This window comes from Oncorhynchus clarkii, chromosome 2 (genome assembly GCF_045791955.1).
Source record: "Oncorhynchus clarkii lewisi isolate Uvic-CL-2024 chromosome 2, UVic_Ocla_1.0, whole genome shotgun sequence".
Lineage (NCBI taxonomy): Eukaryota > Metazoa > Chordata > Actinopteri > Salmoniformes > Salmonidae > Oncorhynchus > Oncorhynchus clarkii.
The window spans coordinates 5,189,061-5,215,854 of NC_092148.1; the positions used below are offsets into that span (position 1 = coordinate 5,189,061).

General features: G+C 41.9%; 1 protein-coding gene across 1 annotated transcript in view; it reads left to right on the forward strand.

Moving 5' to 3' along the window:
* Nucleotides 1–26,794, forward strand: part of LOC139419538 (kinesin-like protein KIF13A) — a 176,412-nt gene that overhangs the window by 69,332 nt on the left and 80,286 nt on the right. Inside the window, exons 6-7 of the mRNA XM_071169505.1 lie at nt 14,693–14,873; nt 26,745–26,794. The exon at nt 26,745–26,794 is cut by the window's right edge and continues 38 nt beyond it. Coding sequence (XP_071025606.1) covers nt 14,693–14,873; nt 26,745–26,794 — 231 coding nt within the window. The remainder of the gene's footprint in view (nt 1–14,692; nt 14,874–26,744) is intronic.

A 26,794-nucleotide genomic window follows, 5' to 3' on the forward strand; every position in this document is an offset into this window, starting at 1 on the left:
CCGTGGTCACCAGTACCTCGTAGATTGGGAGGGGTACGGTCCTGAGGAGAGGAGTTGGGTTCCCTCTCGGGACGTGCTGGACCGTGCGCTGATCGAGGATTTCCTCCGTTGCCGCCAGGTTTCCTCCTCGAGTGCGCCAGGAGGCGCTCGGTGAGTGGGGGGGTACTGTCATGTTGTGTCTTGTCTCTGTCCTTTCCCTTCACCCTGTCTCCCTCTGCTGGTCGTTGTTAGGTTACCTTTTCTCCCCCGCTTTCCCCCAGCTGTTCCTTGTCTCCTCTAACTACCCATTCACCCCGTTTCCCACCTGTTCCCTTTTTCCCTCTGATTAGGTCCCTATATCTCTCTCTGTTTCTGTTCCTGTCCTTGTCGGATTCTTGTTTGTTGTGTTTCATGCCTGAGCCAGACTATCGTCATGTTTGCTGTAACCTTGTCCTGTCCTGTCGGAATCTGCCGGTCTATCTGAGCCTACCTATGTTTGGTTATTAAAGAAGCTCTGTTTAAGTTAGTTCGCTTTTGGGTCCTCATTCACTCCCCATAACATGCAGGGTTTCAGTTTGCCAGTAGTTGTGGTGTATTTCTACATGCAGGGTTTCAGTTTGCCAGTAGTTGTGGTGTATTTCTACATGCAGGGTTTCAGTTTGCCAGTAGTTGTGGTGTATTTCTACATGCAGGGTTTCAGTTTGCCAGTAGTTGTGGTGTATTTCTACATGCAGGGTTTCAGTTTGCCAGTAGTTGTGGTGTATTTCTACATGCAGGGTTTCAGTTTGCCAGTAGTTGTGGTGTATTTCTACATGCAGGGTTTCAGTTTGCCAGTAGTTGTGGTGTATTTCTACATGCAGGGTTTCAGTTTGCCAGTAGTTGTGGTGTATTTCTACATGCAGGGTTTCAGTTTGCCAGTAGTTGTGGTGTATTTCTACATGCAGGGTTTCAGTTTGCCAGTAGTTGTGGTGTATTTCTACATGCAGGGTTTCAGTTTGCCAGTAGTTGTGGTGTATTTCTACATGCAGGGTTTCAGTTTGCCAGTAGTTGTGGTGTATTTCTACATGCAGGGTTTCAGTTTGCCAGTAGTTGTGGTGTATTTCTACATGCAGGGTTTCAGTTTGCCAGTAGTTGTGGTGTATTTCTACATGCAGGGTTTCAGTTTGCCAGTAGTTGTGGTGTATTTCTACATGCAGGGTTTCAGTTTGCCAGTAGTTGTGGTGTATTTCTACATGCAGGGTTTCAGTTTGCCAGTAGTTGTGGTGTATTTCTACATGCAGGGTTTCAGTTTTCCAGTAGTTGTGGTGTATTTCTACATGCAGGGTTTCAGTTTTCCAGTAGTTGTGGTGTATTTCTACATGCAGGGTTTCAGTTTGCCAGTAGTTGTGGTGTATTTCTACATGCAGGGTTTCAGTTTTCCAGTAGTTGTGGTGTATTTCTACATGCAGGGTTTCAGTTTGCCAGTAGTTGTGGTGTATTTCTACATGCAGGGTTTCAGTTTGCCAGTAGTTGTGGTGTATTTCTACATGCAGGGTTTCAGTTTGCCAGTAGTTGTGGTGTATTTCTACATGCAGGGTTTCAGTTTTCCAGTAGTTGTGGTGTATTTCTACATGCAGGGTTTCAGTTTTCCAGTAGTTGTGGTGTATTTCTACATGCAGGGTTTCAGTTTGCCAGTAGTTGTGGTGTATTTCTACATGCAGGGTTTCAGTTTGCCAGTAGTTGTGGTGTATTTCTACATGCAGGGTTTCAGTTTGCCAGTAGTTGTGGTGTATTTCTACATGCAGGGTTTCAGTTTGCCAGTAGTTGTGGTGTATTTCTACATGCAGGGTTTCAGTTTGCCAGTAGTTGTGGTGTATTTCTACCTGCAGGGTTTCAGTTTGCCAGTAGTTGTGGTGTATTTCTACATGCAGGGTTTCAGTTTGCCAGTAGTTGTGGTGTATTTCTACATGCAGGGTTTCAGTTTGCCAGTAGTTGTGGTGTATTTCTACATGCAGGGTTTCAGTTTGCCAGTAGTTGTGGTGTATTTCTACATGCAGGGTTTCAGTTTGCCAGTAGTTGTGGTGTATTTCTACATGCAGGGTTTCAGTTTGCCAGTAGTTGTGGTGTATTTCTACATGCAGGGTTTCAGTTTGCCAGTAGTTGTGGTGTATTTCTACATGCAGGGTTTCAGTTTGCCAGTAGTTGTGGTGTATTTCTACATGCAGGGTTTCAGTTTGCCAGTAGTTGTGGTGTATTTCTACATGCAGGGTTTCAGTTTGCCAGTAGTTGTGGTGTATTTCTACATGCAGGGTTTCAGTTTGCCAGTAGTTGTGGTGTATTTCTACATGCAGGGTTTCAGTTTGCCAGTAGTTGTGGTGTATTTCTACATGCAGGGTTTCAGTTTGCCAGTAGTTGTGGTGTATTTCTACATGCAGGGTTTCAGTTTGCCAGTAGTTGTGGTGTATTTCTACATGCAGGGTTTCAGTTTGCCAGTAGTTGTGGTGTATTTCTACATGCAGGGTTTCAGTTTGCCAGTAGTTGTGGTGTATTTCTACATGCAGGGTTTCAGTTTGCCAGTAGTTGTGGTGTATTTCTACATGCAGGGTTTCAGTTTGCCAGTAGTTGTGGTGTATTTCTACATTCAGGGTTTCAGTTTGCCAGTAGTTGTGGTGTATTTCTCAATGCAGGGTTTCAGTTTGCCAGTAGTTGTGGTGTATTTCTACATGCAGGGTTTCAGTTTGCCAGTAGTTGTGGTGTATTTCTACATGCAGGGTTTCAGTTTGCCAGTAGTTGTGGTGTATTTCTACATGCAGGGTTTCAGTTTGCCAGTAGTTGTGGTGTATTTCTACATGCAGGGTTTCAGTTTGCCAGTAGTTGTGGTGTATTTCTACATGCAGGGTTTCAGTTTGCCAGTAGTTGTGGTGTATTTCTACATGCAGGGTTTCAGTTTGCCAGTAGTTGTGGTGTATTTCTACATGCAGGGTTTCAGTTTGCCAGTAGTTGTGGTGTATTTCTACATGCAGGGTTTCAGTTTGCCAGTAGTTGTGGTGTATTTCTACATGCAGGGTTTCAGTTTGCCAGTAGTTGTGGTGTATTTCTACATGCAGGGTTTCAGTTTGCCAGTAGTTGTGGTGTATTTCTACATGCAGGGTTTCAGTTTGCCAGTAGTTGTGGTGTATTTCTACATGCAGGGTTTCAGTTTGCCAGTAGTTGTGGTGTATTTCTACATGCAGGGTTTCAGTTTGCCAGTAGTTGTGGTGTATTTCTACATGCAGGGTTTCAGTTTGCCAGTAGTTGTGGTGTATTTCTACATGCAGGGTTTCAGTTTGCCAGTAGTTGTGGTGTATTTCTACATGCAGGGTTTCAGTTTGCCAGTAGTTGTGGTGTATTTCTACATGCAGGGTTTCAGTTTGCCAGTAGTTGTGGTGTATTTCTACATGCAGGGTTTCAGTTTGCCAGTAGTTGTGGTGTATTTCTACATGCAGGGTTTCAGTTTGCCAGTAGTTGTGGTGTATTTCTACATGCAGGGTTTCAGTTTGCCAGTAGTTGTGGTGTATTTCTACATGCAGGGTTTCAGTTTGCCAGTAGTTGTGGTGTATTTCTACATGCAGGGTTTCAGTTTGCCAGTAGTTGTGGTGTATTTCTACCTGCAGGGTTTCAGTTTGCCAGTAGTTGTGGTGTATTTCTACATGCAGGGTTTCAGTTTGCCAGTAGTTGTGGTGTATTTCTACATGCAGGGTTTCAGTTTGCCAGTAGTTGTGGTGTATTTCTACATGCAGGGTTTCAGTTTGCCAGTAGTTGTGGTGTATTTCTACATGCAGGGTTTCAGTTTGCCAGTAGTTGTGGTGTATTTCTACATGCAGGGTTTCAGTTTGCCAGTAGTTGTGGTGTATTTCTACCTGCAGGGTTTCAGTTTGCCAGTAGTTGTGGTGTATTTCTACCTGCAGGGTTTCAGTTTGCCAGTAGTTGTGGTGTATTTCTACATGCAGGGTTTCAGTTTGCCAGTAGTTGTGGTGTACATGCAGGGTTTCAGTTTGCCAGTAGTTGTGGTGTATTTCTACATGCAGGGTTTCAGTTTGCCAGTAGTTGTGGTGTATTTCTACATGCAGGGTTTCAGTTTGCCAGTAGTTGTGGTGTATTTCTACATGCAGGGTTTCAGTTTGCCAGTAGTTGTGGTGTATTTCTACATGCAGGGTTTCAGTTTGCCAGTAGTTGTGGTGTATTTCTACATGCAGGGTTTCAGTTTGCCAGTAGTTGTGGTGTATTTCTACATGCAGGGTTTCAGTTTGCCAGTAGTTGTGGTGTATTTCTACATGCAGGGTTTCAGTTTGCCAGTAGTTGTGGTGTATTTCTACATGCAGGGTTTCAGTTTGCCAGTAGTTGTGGTGTATTTCTACATGCAGGGTTTCAGTTTGCCAGTAGTTGTGGTGTATTTCTACATGCAGGGTTTCAGTTTGCCAGTAGTTGTGGTGTATTTCTACATGCAGGGTTTCAGTTTGCCAGTAGTTGTGGTGTATTTCTACATGCAGGGTTTCAGTTTGCCAGTAGTTGTGGTGTATTTCTACATGCAGGGTTTCAGTTTGCCAGTAGTTGTGGTGTATTTCTACATGCAGGGTTTCAGTTTGCCAGTAGTTGTGGTGTATTTCTACATGCAGGGTTTCAGTTTGCCAGTAGTTGTGGTGTATTTCTACATGCAGGGTTTCAGTTTGCCAGTAGTTGTGGTGTATTTCTACATGCAGGGTTTCAGTTTGCCAGTAGTTGTGGTGTATTTCTACATGCAGGGTTTCAGTTTGCCAGTAGTTGTGGTGTATTTCTACATGCAGGGTTTCAGTTTGCCAGTAGTTGTGGTGTATTTCTACATGCAGGGTTTCAGTTTGCCAGTAGTTGTGGTGTATTTCTACATGCAGGGTTTCAGTTTGCCAGTAGTTGTGGTGTATTTCTACATGCAGGGTTTCAGTTTGCCAGTAGTTGTGGTGTATTTCTACATGCAGGGTTTCAGTTTGCCAGTAGTTGTGGTGTATTTCTACATGCAGGGTTTCAGTTTGCCAGTAGTTGTGGTGTATTTCTACATGCAGGGTTTCAGTTTGCCAGTAGTTGTGGTGTATTTCTACATGCAGGGTTTCAGTTTGCCAGTAGTTGTGGTGTATTTCTACATGCAGGGTTTCAGTTTGCCAGTAGTTGTGGTGTATTTCTACATGCAGGGTTTCAGTTTGCCAGTAGTTGTGGTGTATTTCTACATGCAGGGTTTCAGTTTGCCAGTAGTTGTGGTGTATTTCTACATGCAGGGTTTCAGTTTGCCAGTAGTTGTGGTGTATTTCTACATGCAGGGTTTCAGTTTGCCAGTAGTTGTGGTGTATTTCTACATGCAGGGTTTCAGTTTGCCAGTAGTTGTGGTGTATTTCTACATGCAGGGTTTCAGTTTGCCAGTAGTTGTGGTGTATTTCTACATGCAGGGTTTCAGTTTGCCAGTAGTTGTGGTGTATTTCTACATGCAGGGTTTCAGTTTGCCAGTAGTTGTGGTGTATTTCTACATGCAGGGTTTCAGTTTGCCAGTAGTTGTGGTGTATTTCTACATGCAGGGTTTCAGTTTGCCAGTAGTTGTGGTGTATTTCTACATGCAGGGTTTCAGTTTGCCAGTAGTTGTGGTGTATTTCTACATGCAGGGTTTCAGTTTGCCAGTAGTTGTGGTGTATTTCTACATGCAGGGTTTCAGTTTGCCAGTAGTTGTGGTGTATTTCTACATGCAGGGTTTCAGTTTGCCAGTAGTTGTGGTGTATTTCTACATGCAGGGTTTCAGTTTGCCAGTAGTTGTGGTGTATTTCTACATGCAGGGTTTCAGTTTGCCAGTAGTTGTGGTGTATTTCTACATGCAGGGTTTCAGTTTGCCAGTAGTTGTGGTGTATTTCTACATGCAGGGTTTCAGTTTGCCAGTAGTTGTGGTGTATTTCTACATGCAGGGTTTCAGTTTGCCAGTAGTTGTGGTGTATTTCTACATGCAGGGTTTCAGTTTGCCAGTAGTTGTGGTGTATTTCTACATGCAGGGTTTCAGTTTGCCAGTAGTTGTGGTGTATTTCTACATGCAGGGTTTCAGTTTGCCAGTAGTTGTGGTGTATTTCTACATGCAGGGTTTCAGTTTGCCAGTAGTTGTGGTGTATTTCTACATGCAGGGTTTCAGTTTGCCAGTAGTTGTGGTGTATATTTCTACATGCAGGGTTTCAGTTTGCCAGTAGTTGTGGTGTATTTCTACATGCAGGTTTCAGTTTCAGTTTGCCAGTAGTTGTGGTGTATTTCTACATGCAGGGTTTCAGTTTGCCAGTAGTTGTGGTGTATTTCTACATGCAGGGTTTCAGTTTGCCAGTAGTTGTGGTGTATTTCTACATGCAGGGTTTCAGTTTGCCAGTAGTTGTGGTGTATTTCTACATGCAGGGTTTCAGTTTGCCAGTAGTTGTGGTGTATTTCTACATGCAGGGTTTCAGTTTGCCAGTAGTTGTGGTGTATTTCTACATGCAGGGTTTCAGTTTGCCAGTAGTTGTGGTGTATTTCTACATGCAGGGTTTCAGTTTGCCAGTAGTTGTGGTGTATTTCTACATGCAGGGTTTCAGTTTGCCAGTAGTTGTGGTGTATTTCTACATGCAGGGTTTCAGTTTGCCAGTAGTTGTGGTGTATTTCTACATGCAGGGTTTCAGTTTGCCAGTAGTTGTGGTGTATTTCTACATGCAGGGTTTCAGTTTGCCAGTAGTTGTGGTGTATTTCTACATGCAGGGTTTCAGTTTGCCAGTAGTTGTGGTGTATTTCTACATGCAGGGTTTCAGTTTGCCAGTAGTTGTGGTGTATTTCTACATGCAGGGTTTCAGTTTGCCAGTAGTTGTGGTGTATTTCTACATGCAGGGTTTCAGTTTGCCAGTAGTTGTGGTGTATTTCTACATGCAGGGTTTCAGTTTGCCAGTAGTTGTGGTGTATTTCTACATGCAGGGTTTCAGTTTGCCAGTAGTTGTGGTGTATTTCTACATGCAGGGTTTCAGTTTGCCAGTAGTTGTGGTGTATTTCTACATGCAGGGTTTCAGTTTGCCAGTAGTTGTGGTGTATTTCTACATGCAGGGTTTCAGTTTGCCAGTAGTTGTGGTGTATTTCTACATGCAGGGTTTCAGTTTGCCAGTAGTTGTGGTGTATTTCTACATGCAGGGTTTCAGTTTGCCAGTAGTTGTGGTGTATTTCTACATGCAGGGTTTCAGTTTGCCAGTAGTTGTGGTGTATTTCTACATGCAGGGTTTCAGTTTGCCAGTAGTTGTGGTGTATTTCTACATGCAGGGTTTCAGTTTGCCAGTAGTTGTGGTGTATTTCTACATGCAGGGTTTCAGTTTGCCAGTAGTTGTGGTGTATTTCTACATGCAGGGTTTCAGTTTGCCAGTAGTTGTGGTGTATTTCTACATGCAGGGTTTCAGTTTGCCAGTAGTTGACGTCTTTTGGCCGATGAAAAAAAGAAAAGAAAAGCAGATAAAATAAAATATGTCCCGGCCAAATTGACCGGGAGAAAAACAATCGCATTGCAACGGAATGTTTTTTATTCATGGATGGAAATACCAGTCGATGTTCAGCGCATTCAGGAAGTATTCAGACCTCTTGACCGTTTTACACATTTTGTAACGTTACAGCCTTATTCTAAAACTGATTAAATAAAACATTTTCCTCATCAATCTACACACAATAGTCCATAATGACAAAGCAAATTTGTGCACATTTATTAAAAATAAAAAACAGAAATACCTTATTTACATAAGTATTCAGACCCTCTGCTATGAGACTTGAAATTGAGCTCAGTTGCATCCTGTTTACATTGATCATCTTTGAGATGTTTCTACAACTTGATTGGAGTCCACCTGTGGTAAATTCTATTGATTGGACATAATTTGGAAAGGCACTCACCTGTCTATATGAGGTCCCACAGTTGACAGTGCATGTCAGAGCAAAAAACAAGACATGAAGTCGAAGGAATTGTCCATAGAGCTCCGAGACAGGATTGTGTCGAGGCACAGATCTGGGGAAGGGACCAAAACATTTCTGCAGCATTGAAGGTCCCCAAGAACACAGTGGCCTCTGTCATTCTTTAAATGTAATAAGTTTGGAACCACCAAGATTCTTCCTAGAGTTGGCCATCCAGCGAAACTAAGCAATCAGGGGAGAAGGGCCTTGGTCAGGGAGGTGACCAAGAACCCGATGGTCACTCTGACAGAGCTCATGACTGATTAAATTCTTACTGCAGGTAGAGTGGCCAAAAGAAAGCCACTCCTAAGTAAAAGGCACATGACAGCCCACTTGGAGTTTGCCAAAAGGCACCTAAAGGACTCTCAGACCATGAGAAATAAGATTCTCTGGTCTGATGAAACCAAGATTGAATTCTTTGGCCTGAATACCAAGCGTCACATCTGGAGGAAACCTGGCACCATCCCTACGGTGAAGCATGGTGGTGGCAGTATCATGATGTGGGGATGTTTTTCAGCGGCAGGGACTTGGAGAATAGTCAGGATCGAAGGAAAGATGATCGAAGCAAAGTACAGAGATCCTTGATGAAAAGCTGTTTCAAAGCACTCAGGACCTCAGACTGGGGCGAAGGTTCACCTTCCAACAGGACAACAACCCTAAACACACAGCCAAGACAACGCAGGAGTGGCTTCGGGACAAGTCTCTATATGTCCTTGAGTGGCCCAGCCAGAGCCCGGACTTGAAACAGATCGAACATCTCTGGAGAGACCTGAAAATAGCTGTGCAGCGACGCTCCCCATCCAACCTGACAGAGCTTGAGAGGATCTGCAGAGAAGAATGGGAGAAACTCCCCAAATACAGGCGTGTCAAGCTTGTAGCGTCATACCCACGAAGACTTGAGGCTGTAATCGCTGCCAAAGGTGCTTCAACAAAGTACTGAGTAAAGGGTCTGAATACTTATGTAAATGTGTTATTTCAGTTTTTATCTTTAATAGATTGTGTGGGTGTTGTGTGTAGATTGATGAGGGGGGAAAAACAATGTAATCCATTTTAGAATAAGGCTGTGACGTAGCAGAATGTGGAAAAAGGGGAGGGGTCTGAATACGTTCAGAATTCACTGTAGATACATTTGACCGTCATGCTTCTCAGTTTATATGTTCATTTGCATAATGTAGTGGAATTAAATCAGCGTGTGTATTTTGGTTAGTTGTCATGCATCTTCTTTATCTATACAACTATCACACGCACCACCCATCACTTTCATTCTTTAAAACCTAAATGTTTTACTTCGTATTATGAGGCTTGTCTTACCTTGCTTCAAATTAGCATACACTCCTTGAACACAAAGGTGCTCTTTAGAACCTAAAAGGGTTCTTTGGCTGTCCCCATAGGAGAACCCTATGAAGAACTATATTTGGTTCCAGGCAGAACCCTTTTGAGTTCCATTTATAAACCTTTGCATAGAGGGTTCTACATGGAACCAAAAGGGGTTGACCAGGAACCAAAAAAGGTTCTACCTGGAGTCAAAAAGGGTCCTCCTATTTCTACCAATCTGTGGGCCAGTAATGAGTTTCATATGCACATTTTTCGTGGAACAGTTTCATTTCAATAATATCGTTTTAGTTTAGCAAAATCGTTGTCACATGGTTAAACATAATAATCAGACTTTAATTTATACAAATACAAATCTAAAAGTTAAAATTCAACCAATGTGAGAGCACAAGCCTCTGCCATATGGACACATTGATTCACCGTGATCAATTGGCAGCTAAAGAAACGAGAGCATGGAACTCAGAGATCTCCTAAGGAGAGCATGGAACTCAGAGATCTCCTAAGGAGAGCATGGAACTCAGAGATCTCCTAAGGAGAGCATGGAACTCAGAGATCTCCTAAGGAGAGCATGGAACTCAGAGATCTCCTAAGGAGAGCATGGAACTCAGAGATCTCCTAAGGAGAGCATGGAACTCAGAGATCTCCTAAGGAGAGCATGGAACTCATAATTCTCCTAAGTAGAGCATGGAACTCAGAGATCTCCTAAGGAGAGCATGGAACTCAGAGATCTCCTAAGGAGAGCATGGAACTCAGAGATCTCCTAAGGAGAGCATGGAACTCAGAGATCTCCTAAGGAGAGCATGGAACTCAGAGATCTCCTAAGGAGAGCATGGAACTCAGAGATCTCCTAAGGAGAGCATGGAACTCAGAGATATCCTAGGCCAATGCAACAGTAGGCCTATAACTTCCATTGTCAACTAAGTAAAAATACATAAAGCCAACAAATAAGTATAAGATATCTTGATAAATTCAGGTTCTTTCAATCGCATTAATCTCTCTACTCAGCCTGTCTGCCTCCCTTTTGATCTGTCTTGACTTGAGCTATACTGTAGCTAGTGAAGTACAACGTTGTATCAAATCACTCTACTGGGTCTGGCTCAAAGCTGTTGCTAGCAAACTTACAGCATTGTATCACCTAGCCTATTCCGGGCCCTGCACCAGTGAGCTCAGGACAGACAGCTGTTTTTGCACAAGGGAAAAGTGTTCAGGTATTTTATGATTTCCATTGGATATATGAGATCCTCAGATCATTATATTTTGGTATTTCACACCGAGGCTTGGTGATTGTGGAGGGGGAGATTATATTTTGGTATTTCACACCGAGGCTTGGTGATTGTGGAGGGGGAGATTATATTTTGGTATTTCACACCGAGGCTTGGTGATTGTGGAGGGGGAGATTATATTTTGGTATTTCACACCGAGGCTTGGTGATTGTGGAGGGGGAGATTATATTTTGGTATTTCACTCCGAGGCTTGGTGATTGTGGAGGGGGAGATTATATTTTGGTATTTCACACCGAGGCTTGGTGATTGTGGAGGGGGAGATTATATTTTGGTATTTCACACCAAGGCTTGGTGATTGTGGAGGGGGGAGATTATATTTTGGTATTTCACACCGAGGCTTGGTGATTGTGGAGGGGGAGATTATATTTTGGTATTTCACACCGAGGCTTGGTGATTGTGTAGGGGGAGATTATATTTTGGTATTTCACACCGAGGCTTGGTGATTGTGTAGGGGGAGATTATATTTTGGTATTTCACACCGAGGCTTGGTGATTGTGGAGGGGGAGATTATATTTTGGTATTTCACACCGAGGCTTGGTGATTGTGGAGGGGGAGATTATATTTTGGTATTTCACACCGAGGCTTGGTGATTGTGGAGGGGGAGATTATATTTTGGTATTTCACACCGAGGCTTGGTGATTGTGGAGGGGGAGATTATATTTTGGTATTTCACACCGAGGCTTGGTGATTGTGGAGGGGGAGATTATATTTTGGTATTTCACACCGAGGCTTGGTGATTGTGGAGGGGGAGATTATATTTTGGTATTTCACACCGAGGCTTGGTGATTGTGGAGGGGGAGATTATATTTTGGTATTTCACACCGAGGCTTGGTGATTGTGGAGGGGGGAGATTATATTTTGGTATTTCACACCGAGGCTTGGTGATTGTGGAGGGGGAGATTATATTTTGGTATTTCACACCGAGGCTTGGTGATTGTGGGGGGGGAGATTGTTGGAAAGGTTTTTCAAATACTGTGAGGAACGATTATCGTTTGCAAAAAACAGACACATTTATTGAAAATGAAATACAAAAATATCAAATTTACATAAGTATTCACACCCCTGAGGCAATTCATGTTAGAATCAGCTTCGGCAGTGATTACAGCAGTGAGTCTTTCTGGGTCAGTCTCTAAGAGCTTTGCATACCTGGATTGTACAATATTTGCTTGCACATTATTCTTTATCAAATTCTTCAAGCTCTGTCAAGTTGGTTGTTGATCAATGCTAGACAGCTATTTTCAAGTCTTGCCATACATTTTCAAGCCGATTTAAGTCCAAACTGTAACTAGGCCACTCAGGAACATTCAATGTTGTCTTGGTAACCAAATCCAGTGTAGATTTGGCCTTGTGTTTTGTGTTATTGTCCTACTGACAGGTGAATTTGTCTCCCAGTGTCTGTTGGAAAGCACACTGAGCCAGGTTTCCCTCTAGGATTTTGCCTGTGCTTAGCTCTATTCCATTTATCTTTATTGTAAAAAAAACTCCCTAGCACCATGCCAATGACAAGCATACCCATAACATGATGCAGCCACCACCATGATTGAAAATATGTGGTGGTACTCTGTGATGTGTTGTATTGGATTTGCCCCAAACATAACACTTTGTATTCAGGACATAAAGTTCATTTCTTTGCACCATTTTTTGCAGTTTTACTTCAGTGCCTTGGTGCGAACAGGATACATGTTTTGGAATATTTTTATTCTGTACAGGCTTCCTTCTTTTCACTCTGTCAGTTAGGTTAGTGTTGTGGAGTAACTACAATGTTGTTGATCCATCATCCGTTTTCTCCTATCACAGGCATTAAACTCTGTAACTGTTTTAAAGTCACCATTGGCCTCATGGGGTAATCCTGAGCGGTTTCCTTCCTCTCCGGCAGCTGAGTTAGGAAGGACACCTGTGGCCAGCAGCATACCATCCTGCATTCCACTTCTGACGCTATGCAGGGTCCCTTTATGGGAGACCAGATGCTGCTGGAAGTGGTGTTGGAGGGCCAGTAGGAGACACTTTGATCTGGTCTAAAATAAAATATACAAATGCCCCAGGGCAGTGATTTGGGACATTGCCCTGTATAGGGTGTCGTCTTTTGGATTGGACGTTTAAACGTGTGTCCTGACTCTCTGTGGTCACTAAAGATCCCATGGCACTTATTGTTAGAGTAGGGGTGTTAACCCTGGTGTCCTGGCTAAATTCCCAATCTGGCCCTCATACCATCACAGTCACCTAATCATCCCAAGCTTACTATTGGCTCATTACTCCTGAATTTATTTAGGCTTTCCATAATAAAGGGGTTGAATATTTATTGACTCAAGACAGTTCATATTTTCATTTTTGATTAATTTGTTAACATCTCTAAAAACATAATTCCACGTTGACATTACGAGGTATTGTGTGTAGGCAAGTGACGACAAAATCTAAATTGAATCCATTTTAAATTCATGCTGTAACATAACATTTCTGAAGGCTGAAGTACAAGCTTGTGATTTGAAACAATCCACAGTTATTTTTTGAAAAGAAGATAATGATCCTCGATTCCTCTGTGTCTAAGTCATGCTCTCAGGTGAAGCATTTGAAATCATTTCCTTTCTTTCTGTATAGACAGGAGTAATTATAGAATTCTGACAAATGTATTTCAACTCATAGTTGTTGCATCTTAAGATCTCACCTTTTTCTAACGGTGATTTTAATCTCTGTCACATATGAACCGCTTTCATCAGGTGAGACGTTTAGAATGGGGTTTTCTCGCAAATTGCATTTTGGGAAATGTTTGAAAAGGACGTTTTATTGGCCGCTTCACTACAGGAGCTCTCTACTTAAGAGGCATTACAACCATCTACATGTGATTTCTGTCATTCGGAGCACCGTGGGTGGTCGCCCCCCCCCCAATGGGTGACACACCCAATGCATATGGGCCCGGTGAAAATCTTTCTGGTCACGTTTTCCTAACAGAAACCCTGCTGTAGTTCTAAACTGTCTGACTCAGGACCAAACGGTTGTCAGAATCCCTGAACAAACACATTTACAGACATGTTTTCAACACACCTGCAGTGTGCACATCAGATAGTTGCCGTAGAAACCCCCACAGACTTTGTTGTGGGTCTGTTTGCCAAACTCTCGGTTCAGATAAGTGATGGTCCCTTTCTCTCTGATCTCTACCCTTATTTACTAAACAACATTGCTTCATTTACTAGTTTCTATTCGCTGCTGTTTAATCTCCGCTGTTGTTGCTTCCTGTCTCTCCCTGTAGGTTCTGGTGTCCAGTCTGTAGAGCTGGTGTGTACAGGACTGTTGAAGTTTATATGTGTAGCTAAAGGCTCTGCTATGCTGTTGTCTCTGTTCCTTCCTGTCTCTCCCTGTAGGTTCTGGTGTCCAGTCTGTAGAGCTGGTGTGTAAAGGACTGTTGAAGTCTATATGTGTAGCTAAAGGCTCTGCTATGCTGTTGTCTCTGTTCCTTCCTGTCTCTCCCTGTAGGTTCTGGTGTCCAGTCTGTAGAGCTGGTGTGTAAAGGACTGTTGAAGTTTATATGTGTAGCTAAAGGCTCTGCTATGCTGTTGTCTCTGTTCCTTCCTGTCTCTCCCTGTAGGTTCTGGTGTCCAGTCTGTAGAGCTGGTGTGTACAGGACTGTTGAAGTTTATATGTGTAGCTAAAGGCTCTGCTATGCTGTTGTCACTGTCCCTTCCTGTCTCTCCCAGTAGGTTCTGGTGTCCAGTCTGTAGAGCTGGTGTGTACAGGACTGTTGAAGTTTATATGTGTAGCTAAAGGCTCTGCTATGCTGTTGTCACTGTCCCTTCCTGTCTCTCCCAGTAGGTTCTGGTGTCCAGTCTGTAGAGCTGGTGTGTACAGGACTGTTGAAGTTTATATGTGTAGCTAAAGGCTCTGCTATGCTGTTGTCACTGTCCCTTCCTGTCTCTCCCAGTAGGTTCTGGTGTCCAGTCTGTAGAGCTGGTGTGTACAGGACTGTTGAAGTTTATATGTGTAGCTAAAGGCTCTGCTATGCTGTTGTCTCTGTCCCTTCCTGTCTCTCCCTGTAGGTTCTGGTGTCCAGTCTGTAGAGCTGGTGTGTACAGGACTGTTGAAGTCTATATGTGTAGCTAAAGGCTCTGCTATGCTGTTGTCTCTGTTCCTTCCTGTCCTCTCTGCAGGGTCAGGGAAGTCCTTCTCCATGATGGGGAATAAGAAGGCTCCAGGGCTGATCCCCAGGCTGTGCTGCTCCCTGTTTGAGAGGATCGGCCGGGAGGACAGCCAGGTTCTCTCCTTCAAGGTGGAGGTCTCCTACATGGAGATATACAACGAGAAGGTCCGTGACCTGCTGGACCCTAAAGGGTGAGTTTAGACGGACGGACGGATGGACACACACACACACACACACACACACACACACACACACACACATGCACGGATATGCACACACACGGACTGATGTGCAGATGGATGTACACACACACACACACACACTCTCTCTCTAACTTGACCAGTCTTTGGAGTAGCCTATCTCATGGACTATCAAACCTCGAGGTAAAGAGTGTCCTGACCTGAGCAGTGTTTTCCACGAGCACCTGCTGTCAGCTATACAGCTGGTTACACACTCATTTTCAGCTGGCTACTTTTTACACTTAAATCAACTAGGCACATTATTTACAATTCACAAGCCAGAAGAAAAGTCAGCCAAGCCCTCTCAGCTAGAATGAACACTATGCATCTTCTTGCAACCTATTGATAGGACAGGCACCTGTCAATCACAAAGTGAGCGATAACAGGGAAACACTTCTGATTTGACAGTCTGCTGTCTGTCCCGCCTCCCGGTTCCTGGGTGGGTGTGTTTTGTACACTGTGGTTGCAGTCAAATGTCTTTATACAGAGGGAGAGAGCATGATGCTCCTCCATCATCTATGCCAGTCAGTTTTCACGTCCAATATAATGTGTTAAGGACGAGTCAAAATCTACCTATTGTTTTCTGACACATTGATTTATTTGATTATATTCAGCGTTTCACATGCAGCCAGGAAGTGCTGGCGTATGGGCTTCCTGTACGCTGATTGGTTTATACATGGTGTGGAACTGACCATATATCCTCGCCCTTCATAAATCATGGGCTTCCTGTACGCTGATTGGTTTATACATGGTGTGGAACTGACTGAATAAAGTTGATCTCATATATCCTCACCCTTCATAAATCATGGGCTTCCTGTACGCTGATTGGTTTATACATGGTGTGGAACTGACCATATATCCTCGCCCTTCATAAATCATGGGCTTCCTGTACGCTGATTGGTTTATACATGGTGTGGAACTGACTGAATAAAGTTGATCTCATATATCCTCACCCTTCATAAATCATGGGCTTCCTGTACGCTGATTGGTTTATAAATGGTGTGGAACTGACTGAATAAAGTTGATCTCATATATCCTCGCCCTTCATAAACCATGGGCTTCCTGTAAGCTGATTGGTTTATAAATGGTGTGGAACTGACTGAATAAAGTTGATCTCATATATCCTCGCCCTTCATAAATCACACAGCCTAGTTATACAGTATGTCCAGGATATCGCATCGGGACAAGTAAACTAAAGATGTTCCATATGAAGTCCCATCAGGACAAGACAACTAAAGATGTTCCATATGAAGTCTATCAGGACAGGTAAACTAAAGATGTTCCATATGAAGTCTATCAGGACAGGTAAACTAAAGATGTTCCATATGAAGTCTATCAGGACAGGTAAACTAGGTAGGTTTTTTGGCGATTATCTGCAGATAAATGATGACAACATTGGATAAAGATGGTGAATCCTCCTCACTGCAGGAACAATAGGTAGACTAGTGTGGAGATAGCCCACGACTAGCACCTGCTTCAATAGGTAGACTAGTGTGGAGATAGCCCACGACTAGCACCTGCTTCAATAGGTAGACTAGTGTGGAGATGGCCCACGACTAGCACCTGCTTCAATAGGTAGACTAGTGTGGAGATAGCCCACGACTAGCACCTGCTTCAATAGGTAGACTAGTGTGGAGATGGCCCACGACTAGCACCTGCTTCAATAGGTAGACTAGTGTGGAGATAGCCCACGACTTACACCTGCTTCAATAGGTAGACTAGTGTGGAGATAGCCCACGACTAGCACCTGCTTCAATAGGTAGACTAGTGTGGAGATAGCCCACGACTAGCACCTGCTTCAATAGGTAGACTAGTGTGGAGATGGCCCACGAGTAACACCTGCTTCAATAGGTAGACTAGTGTGGAGATAGCCCACGACTAGCACCTGCTTCAATAGGTAGACTAGTGTGGAGATAGCCCACGACTAGCACCTGCTTCAATAGGTAGACTAGTGTGGAGATAGCCCACGACTTACACCTGCTTCAATAGGTAGACTAGTGTGGAGATAGCCCACGACTAGCACCTGCTTCAATAGGTAGACTAGTGTGGAGATAGCCCACGACTAGCACCTGCTTCAATAGGTAGACTAGTGTGGAGATGGCCCACGAGTAACACCTGCTTCAATAGGTAGACTAGTGTGGAGATAGCCCACGACTAGCACCTGCTTCAATAGGTAGACTAGTGTGGAGATAGCCCACGACTAGCACCTGCTTCAATAGGTAGACTAGTGTGGAGATAGCCCACGACTTACACCTGCTTCAATAGGTAGACTAGTGTGGAGATAGCCCACGACTAGCACCTGCTTCAATAGGTAGACTAGTGTGGAGATAGCCCACGACTAGCACCTGCTTCAATAGGTAGACTAGTGTGGAGATGGCCCACGAGTAACACCTGCTTCAATAGGTAGACTAGTGTGGAGATAGCCCACGACTAGCACCTGTGTCAATCTTCAATAATATCTGTATTGCAGATTGTCTAGAAAATGCCTCTTAAAAGGAAGATTGAAGTCTGTGGAAGAAATATGTTGGTCAGTTGTTAAACAAGTATTTGTTTCAATAATAAATGACATACTGCAATACACAGAGAGTTGCAGACACTTGTTGAAATTCTTTCCCTCATTGAACTGTTGTTCTCTTCTCTGAACACGTAGGGAACCAGACCTTCACTGAGCATCTGTTCTGTTTATTCTACACCCATTCTTCCACCTGATACAGTTCCCATCACACTAGTTGTTTGATTTAAATGTAACCTTTCATTTATTTGGGCTATTTACTTCATTTCTGTTTTAACACAGTACATACAGTAGGTCTGTTTTAATACAGTACATACAGTAGGTCTGTTTTAATACAGTAGGTCTGTTTTAATACAGTACATACAGTAGGTCTGTTTTAATACAGTAGGTCTGTTTTAATACAGTAGGTCTGTTTTAATACAGTACATACAGTAGGTCTGTTTTAATACAGTCCATACAGTAGGTCTGTTTTAATACAGTAGGTCTGTTTTAATACAGTAGGTCAGTTTTAATACAGTCCATACAGTAGGTCTGTTTTAATACAGTAGGTCAGTTTTAATACAGTAGGTCAGTTTTAATACAGTAGGTATGTTTTAACACAGTACATACAGTAGGTCTGTTTTAACACAGTACATACAGTAGGTCTGTTTTAACACAGTAGGTATGTTTTAACACAGTACATACAGTAGGTCTGTTTTAATACAGTTCATACAGTAGGTCTGTTTTAACACAGTACATACAGTAGGTCTGTTTTAATACAGTACATACAGTAGGTCTGTTTTAATACAGTTCATACAGTAGGTCTCTTTTAACACAGTTCATACAGTAGGTCTGTTTTAACACAGTCCATACAGTAGGTCTGTTTTAATACAGTCCATACAGTAGGTCTGTTTTAATACAGTCCATGCAGTAGGTCTATTTTAATACAGTATGTCTGTTTTAATACAGTTCATACAGTAGGTATGTTTTAATACAGTATGTCTGTTTTAATACAGTACATACAGTAGGTCTGTTTTAATACAGTAGGTCTGTTTTAATACAGTCCATACAGTAGGTCTGTTTTAATACAGTCCATACAGTAGGTATGTTTTAATACAGTTCATACAGTAGGTCTGTTTTAATACAGTAGGTATGTTTTAATACAGTAGGTCTGTTTTAATACAGTAGGTCAGTTTTAATACAGTCCATACAGTAGGTCTGTTTTAATACAGTAGGTCAGTTTTAATACAGTAGGTCAGTTTTAATACAGTAGGTATGTTTTAACACAGTACATACAGTAGGTCTGTTTTAACACAGTACATACAGTAGGTCTGTTTTAACACAGTAGGTATGTTTTAACACAGTACATACAGTAGGTCTGTTTTAATACAGTTCATACAGTAGGTCTGTTTTAACACAGTACATACAGTAGGTCTGTTTTAATACAGTACATACAGTAGGTCTCTTTTAACACAGTTCATACAGTAGGTCTGTTTTAACACAGTCCATACAGTAGGTCTGTTTTAATACAGTCCATACAGTAGGTCTGTTTTAATACAGTCCATGCAGTAGGTCTATTTTAATACAGTATGTCTGTTTTAATACAGTTCATACAGTAGGTATGTTTTAATACAGTATGTCTGTTTTAATACAGTACATACAGTAGGTCTGTTTTAATACAGTAGGTCTGTTTTAATACAGTCCATACAGTAGGTCTGTTTTAATACAGTAGGTCTGTTTTAACACAGTACATACAGTAGGTCTGTGGTAATACAGTTCATAGAGTAGGTCTGTTTTAATACAGTCCATACAGTAGGTATGTTTTAATACAGTATGTCTGTTTTAATACAGTTCATACAGTTTTACATGTTCATACATGTTTTAACACAGTACATACATTAGGTCTCTTTTAATACAGTTCATACAGTAGGTCTGTTTTAACACAGTACATACAGTAGGTCTGTTTTAATACAGTCCATACAGTAAGTCTGTTTTAATACAGTCCATGCAGTAGGTATGTTTTAATACAGTATGTCTGTTTTAATACAGTTCATACAGTAGGTATGTTTTAATACAGTTCATACAGTAGGTCTGTTTTAATACAGTACATACAGTAGGTCTGTTTTAACACAGTACATACAGTCTGTCTGTTTTAATACAGTCCGTACAGTAGGTCTGTTTTAATACAGTTCATACAGTAGGTCTGGTTTAATAGAGTTTATACAGTAGGTCTGTTTTAATACAGTCCATACAATAGGTCTGTTTTAATACAGTTCATACAGTAGGTCTGTTTTAATAGAGTTTATACAGTAGGTCTGTTTTAATACAGTAGGTCTGTTTTAATATAGTACATACAGTAGGTCTGTTTTAATACAGTAGGTCTGTTTTAATACAGTAGGTCTGTTTTAATATAGTACACACAGTAAGTCTGTTTTAATACAGTAGGTCTGTTTTAATACAGTAGGTCTATTTTAATACAGTACATACAGTAGGTCTGTTTTAATACAGTCCATACAGTAGGTATGTTTTAATACAGTAAGTCTGTTTTAATACAGTCCATACAGTAGGTCTATTTTAATACAGTAGGTCTGTTTTAATACAGTCCATACAGTAGGTCTGTTTTAAAACAGTACATACAGTAGGTCTGTTTTAACACAGTACATACAGTAGGTCTGTTTTAATACAGTAGGTCTGTTTTAATACAGTAGGTCTGTTTTAATACAGTCCATACAGTAGGTCTGTTTTAATACAGTAGGTCAATTTTAATACAGTAGGTCAGTTTTAATACAGTAGGTATGTTTTAACACAGTACATACAGCAGGTCTGTTTTAACACAGTACATACAGTAGGTCTGTTTTAACACAGTATTTATGTTTTAACACAGTACATACAGTAGGTCTGTTTTAATACAGTTCATACAGTAGGTCTGTTTTAACACAGTACATACAGTAGGTATGTTTTAATACAGTACATACAGTAGGTCTGTTTTAATACAGTTCATACAGTACGTCTCTTTTAACACAGTTCATACAGTAGGTCTGTTTTAACACAGTCCATACAGTAGGTCTGTTTTAATACAGTCCATACAGTAGGTCTGTTTTAATACAGTCCATGCAGTAGGTCTGTTTTAATACATTATGTCTGTTTTAATACAGTTCATACAGTAGGTATGTTTTAATACAGTATGTCTGTTTTAATACAGTACATACAGTAGGTCTGTTTTAATACAGTAGGTCTGTTTTAATACAGTCCATACAGTAGGTCTGTTTTAATACAGTAGGTTTGTTTTAATACAGTAGGTCTGTTTTAATACAGTCCATACAGTAGGTCTGTTTTAATACAGTCCATACAGTAGGTCTGTTTAAATACAGTCCATACAGTAGTTCTGTTTTAATACAGTAGGTCTGTTTTAACACAGTACATACAGTAGGTCTGTTTTAATACAGTCCATACAGTAGGTCTGTTTTAATACAGTATGTCTGTTTTAATACAGTTCATACAGTAGGTATGTTTTAATACAGTTCATACAGTAGGTCTGTTTTAATACAGTACATACAGTAGGTCTGTTTTAACACAGTACATACAGTAGGTCTGTTTTAATACAGTCCATACAGTAGGTCTGTTTTAATACAGTTCATACAGTAGGTCTGTTTTAATAGAGTTTATACAGTAGCTCTGTTTTAATACAGTACGTCTGTTTTAATATAGTACATACAGTAGGTCTGTTTTAATACAGTAGGTCTGTTTTAATACAGTAGGTCTGTTTTAATATAGTACACACAGTAAGTCTGTTTTAATACAGTAGGTCTGTTTTAATACGGTAGGTATATTTTAATACAGTACATACAGTAGGTCTGTTTTAATACAGTCCATACAGTAGGTCTATTTTAATTCAGTAGGTCTGTTTTAAAACAGTACATACAGTAGGTCTGTTTTAACACAGTACATACAGTAGGTCTGTTTTAATACAGTACATACTGTAGGTCTTGTGGCATTCGAATGATCTTGGATCCAATCCCAGTCGGTCAGATACCCAATCAGCTCTCTGTGTACAAGCTCTCCTCTTGTTCCCAGTCTATAGGCACGTGTCCATGTACACAATGAAGCTCTGAGACCTTATGTTGACTGTCAAGTATTTTCTGATTCAGCTGCATTCTTAACAGATTTCATTTGGTCTGCGTCTGACAGGAGGGAGGGCGGTAAGGGAGGGTTAACTGACTGAGTGTGTATCAGGTACAGCTGTTAGAGAGCAGGGGTGGGTGGGTGTGGACACTTGACAGCCTTAGAGAGGGACAACATTGGAGCTCTCTGTCTGTGTAGCTGCAGATGTCTGTGAGAGGATATAGCCAAGTCAGTCCCAGCTCCATGCAACTGACCTCTCTGTTATTTCCTGGCTTAGACCCACTCTCTCTGTGTCTCTCTCTCTGTGTGTCTCTCTCTCTCTCTCGGTCTCTCGGTCTCTCTCTCTCTCTCTCTCTCACGGTCTCTTTCTCCCTCTCACGGTCTCTCTGTCTCTCTCTCTCTCTCTCTCTCTCTATCTCTCTCTCTCTCTCTCTCTCACCTCTCTCTGTCTCTCTCTCTCACCTTCTCTATCTCTCTCTCTCTCACCTTCTCTCTCTCTCTCTCACCTTCTCTCTCTCTCTCTCTCACCTTCTCTCTCTCACCTTCTCTCTCTCTCACCTTCTCTGTGTCTCTCTCACTCTCTCTCTCACCTTCTCTCTCTCTCTCACCTTCTCTGTCTCTCTCTCTCTCTCTCTCTCACCTTCTCTCTCTCTCTCTCTCTCTCTCTCTCTCACCTTCTCTGTCTCTCTCACTCTCTCTCTCACCTTCTCTCTCTCTCTCACCTTCTCTCTCTCTCACCTTCTCTGTCTCTCTCTCTCTCTCTCTCTCTCTCTCTCTCTCTCTCACCTTCTCTCGCACTCTCTCTCTCTCACCTTCTCTCGCTCTCTCTGTCTCTCTTTCTCGCTCTCTGTGTGTGTGTGTTCAATTCAATATAAGGGCTTTATTGTCATGGGAAACATTTGTTTACATTGCCAAAGCAAGTGAAATAGATAATAAACAATACAAAATTATAATGTGACCATAAACATTACACTTACAAAGTTCCAAACAAATAAAGACATTTCAAAAGTCATATTATGTCTTTATACAGTGTTGTACTGATGTGCAAATAGTTAAAGTACGAAAGGGAAAATAAATATGTGTATCTCTGTATATATCTCTGTATATATCTCTATGTGTATCTTTATGTATCTCTGTATATATATCTGTATATATCTCTGTGTGTATCTCTGTATATATCTCTGTGTATATCTGTATATATCTCTGTGTGTATCTCTGTATATATCTCTTTATGTATCACTGTATATATCTCTGTGTGTATCTCTGTATATATCTCTGTATATATATCTTTGTGTATCTCTGTATATATATCTGTGTGTATCTCTGTGTGTATCTCTGTATATACAGTGCCTTGCGAAAGTATTCGGCCCCCTTGAACTTTGCGACCTTTTGCCACATTTCAGGCTTCAAACATAAAGATATAAAACTGTATTTTTTTGTGAAGAATCAACAACAAGTGGGACACAATCATGAAGTGGAACGACATTTATTGGATATTTCAAACTTTTTTAACAAATCAAAAACTGAAAATTTGGGCGTGCAAAATTATTCAGCCCCCTTAAGTTAATACTTTGTAGCGCCACCTTTTGCTGCGATTACAGCTGTAAGTCGCTTGGGGTATGTCTCTATCAGTTTTGCACATCGAGAGACTGAAATCTTTTCCCATTCCTCCTTGCAAAACAGCTCGAGCTCAGTGAGGTTGGATGGAGAGCATTTGTGAACAGCAGTTTTCAGTTCTTTCCACAGATTCTCGATTGGATTCAGGTCTGGACTTTGACTTGACCATTCTAACACCTGGATATGTTTATTATTGAACCATTCCATTGTAGATTTTGCTTTATGTTTTGGATCATTGTCTTGTTGGAAGACAAATCTCCGTCCCAGTCTCAGGTCTTTTGCAGACTCCATCAGGTTTTCTTCCAGAATGGTCCTGTATTTGGCTCCATCCATCTTCCCATCAATTTTAACCATCTTCCCTGTACCTGCTGAAGAAAAGCAGGCCCAAACCATGATGCTGCCACCACCATGTTTGACAGTGGGGATGGTGTGTTCAGGGTGATGAGCTGTGTTGCTTTTACGCCAAACATAACGTTTTGCATTGTTGCCAAAAAGTTCAATTTTGGTTTCATCTGACCAGAGCACCTTCTTCCACATGTTTGGTGTGTCTCCCAGGTGGCTTGTGGCAAACTTTAAACGACACTTTTTATGGATATCTTTAAGAAATGGCTTTCTTCTTGCCACTCTTCCATAAAGGCCAGATTTGTGCAATATACGACTGATTGTTGTCCTATGGACAGAGTCTCCCACCTCAGCTGTAGATCTCTGCAGTTCATCCAGAGTGATCATGGGCCTCTTGGCTGCATCTCTGATCAGTCTTCTCCTTGTATGAGCTGAAAGTTTAGAGGAACGGCCAGGTCTTGGTAGATTTGCAGTGGTCTGATACTCCTTCCATTTCAATACTATCGCTTGCACAGTGCTCCTTGGGATGTTTAAAGCTTGGGAAATCTTTTTGTATCCAAATCCGGCTTTAAACTTCTTCACAACAGTATCTCGGACCTGTGTTCCTTGTTCTTCATGATGCTCTCTGCGCTTTTAACGGACCTCTGAGACTATCACAGTGCAGGTGCATTTATACGGAGACTTGATTACACACAGGTGGATTGTATTTATCATCATTAGTCATTTAGGTCAACATTGGATCATTCAGAGATCCTCACTGAACTTCTGGAGAGAGTTTGCTGCACTGAAAGTAAAGGGGCTGAATAATTTTGCACGCCCAATTTTTCAGTTTTTGATTTGTTAAAAAAGTTTGAAATATCCAATAAATGTCGTTCCACTTCATGATTGTGTCCCACTTGTTGTTGATTCTTCACAAAAAAATACAGTTTTATATCTTTATGTTTGAAGCCTGAAATGTGGCAAAAGGTCGCAAAGTTCAAGGGGGCCAAATACTTTCGCAAGGCACTGTATATCTTTGTGTATCTCTGCATATATATCTATGTATATCTGTATATAGCTCTGTGTGTATCTCTGTATATATCTCTTTGTGTATCTCTGTATATATCTCTGTATATATCTCTGTATATACCTCTGTGTGTATCTCTGTATATATCTCTGTATATATCTCTGTGTGTACCTCTGTATTTCTGTATATATCTCTGTGTGTATCTCTGTATATATCTCTGTGTGTATCTCTGTGTATCTCAGTGTCTCATCAGTTTGTAGGCTGACCACTCTGAACTTTCCCTCTCTGTCTGTCATCCCCTGTTGTAAACCTAGAGGCAGGCCACACACACACACACACACACACACACACACACACACACACACACACACACACACACACACACACACACACACACACACTTCCCCCTGTCTGTCCTCCCCTGTTGTTAGACCTATTGATTTGAACAGAGAGCAGTCAGTTGGAGCTGTGAACTTGAGTTTTGTCAACCTCTGTAAATCTACTTCCCCAGAGAGAGAGAGGAGGCCTATATAGTGATATATAGTCTGTGTTTGTAGGTGAGAGAGAGGAGGCCTATATAGTGATATATAGTCTGTGTGTGTAGGTGGGAGAGAGGAGGCCTATATAGTGATATATAGTCTGTGTGTGTAGGTGGGAGAGAGGAGGCCTATATATAGTCTGTGTGTGTAGGTGAGAGAGAGGAGGCCTATATAGTGATATATAGTCTGTGTGTGTAGGTGAGAGAGAGGAGGCCTATATAGTGATATATAGTCTGTGTGTGTAGGTGGGAGAGAGGAGGCCTATATATAGTATGTGTGTGTAGGTGAGAGAGAGTAGGCCTATATAGTGATATATAGTCTGTGTGTGTAGGTGAGAGAGAGGAGGCCAAATAGTGATATATAGTCTGTGTGTGTAGGTGAGAGAGAGGAGGCCTATATAGTGAAATATAGTCTGTGTGTGTAGGTGAGAGAGAGGAGGCCTATATAGTGATATATAGTCTGTGTGTGTAGGTGAGAGAGAGGAGGCCTATATAGTGATATATAGTCTGTGTTTGTAGGTGAGAGAGAGGAGGCCTATATAGTGATATATAGTCTGTGTTTGTAGGTGAGAGAGAGGAGGCCTATATAGTGATATATAGTCTGTGTGTGTAGGTGAGAGAGAGGAGGCCTATATAGTGATATATAGTCTGTGTTTGTAGGTGAGAGAGAGGAGGCCTATATAGTGATATATAGTCTGTGTGTGTAGGTGAGAGAGAGGAGGCCTATATAGTGAAATATAGTCTGTGTTTGTAGGTGAGAGAGAGGAGGCCTATATAGTGATATATAGTCTGTATGTGTAGGTGAGATAGAGGAGGCCTATATAGTGATATATAGTCTGTGTGTGTAGGTGAGAGGGAGGAGGCCTATATAGTGATATATAGTCTGTGTGTGTAGGTGAGAGAGGGGGGTGGAGGGTTGGGGGGCGATAAGTCGACCGTCACTGATCTCAAGCTTTCCCACCCCCTCTGGCAAACAGCCAAGTGAAGATCAGGTTCAACCCATCTGCACCACCTAGTGAAGAACACACACACACACACACATATACTGCACCACCTAGTGAAGAACACACACACACACACACACACACATACACACACATACACATACTGCACCACCTAGTGAAGAACACACATACACACACACACACACACACACACACACATACACACACACATACTGCACCACCTAGTGAAGAACACACACACACACACACACACACACACACACACTGCACCAGCTAGTGAAGAACACACACACACACACACATACACACACACACACACACATACTGCACCACCTAGTGAAGAACACACACACACACATACACACACACACACACACTGCACCACCTAGTGAAGAACACACACACACACATACACACACATATACACACTGCACCAGCTAGTGAAACATCTAGCAGTCTTCAGTCACAGTGCTTTGTAAAATGTAATGTTGTCAGATTGGATTCTCCTAACGTAGATGGATGGGCAGGTTGTATTCACTTTTCCATAGCTGGGGGGGGGGGTCGGTCGGTACTATCGGGGGGGCCACAATGTCTCAAGTGGATTTCCTAGAGTTGTAAAATGTGGGCTATCAGTGCAGCAACAGCAGCCTTCTCTGTTATCCCTCTCTCTCTCACCCCTCCATACCATTCATTTAGCTCAGGGACTAAAATATGTCTGTGGTTTATCTCTTCCTCTGTCCAGGAGTCGTCAGTCTCTGAAGGTCAGAGAGCACAAGGTTCTGGGTCCGTATG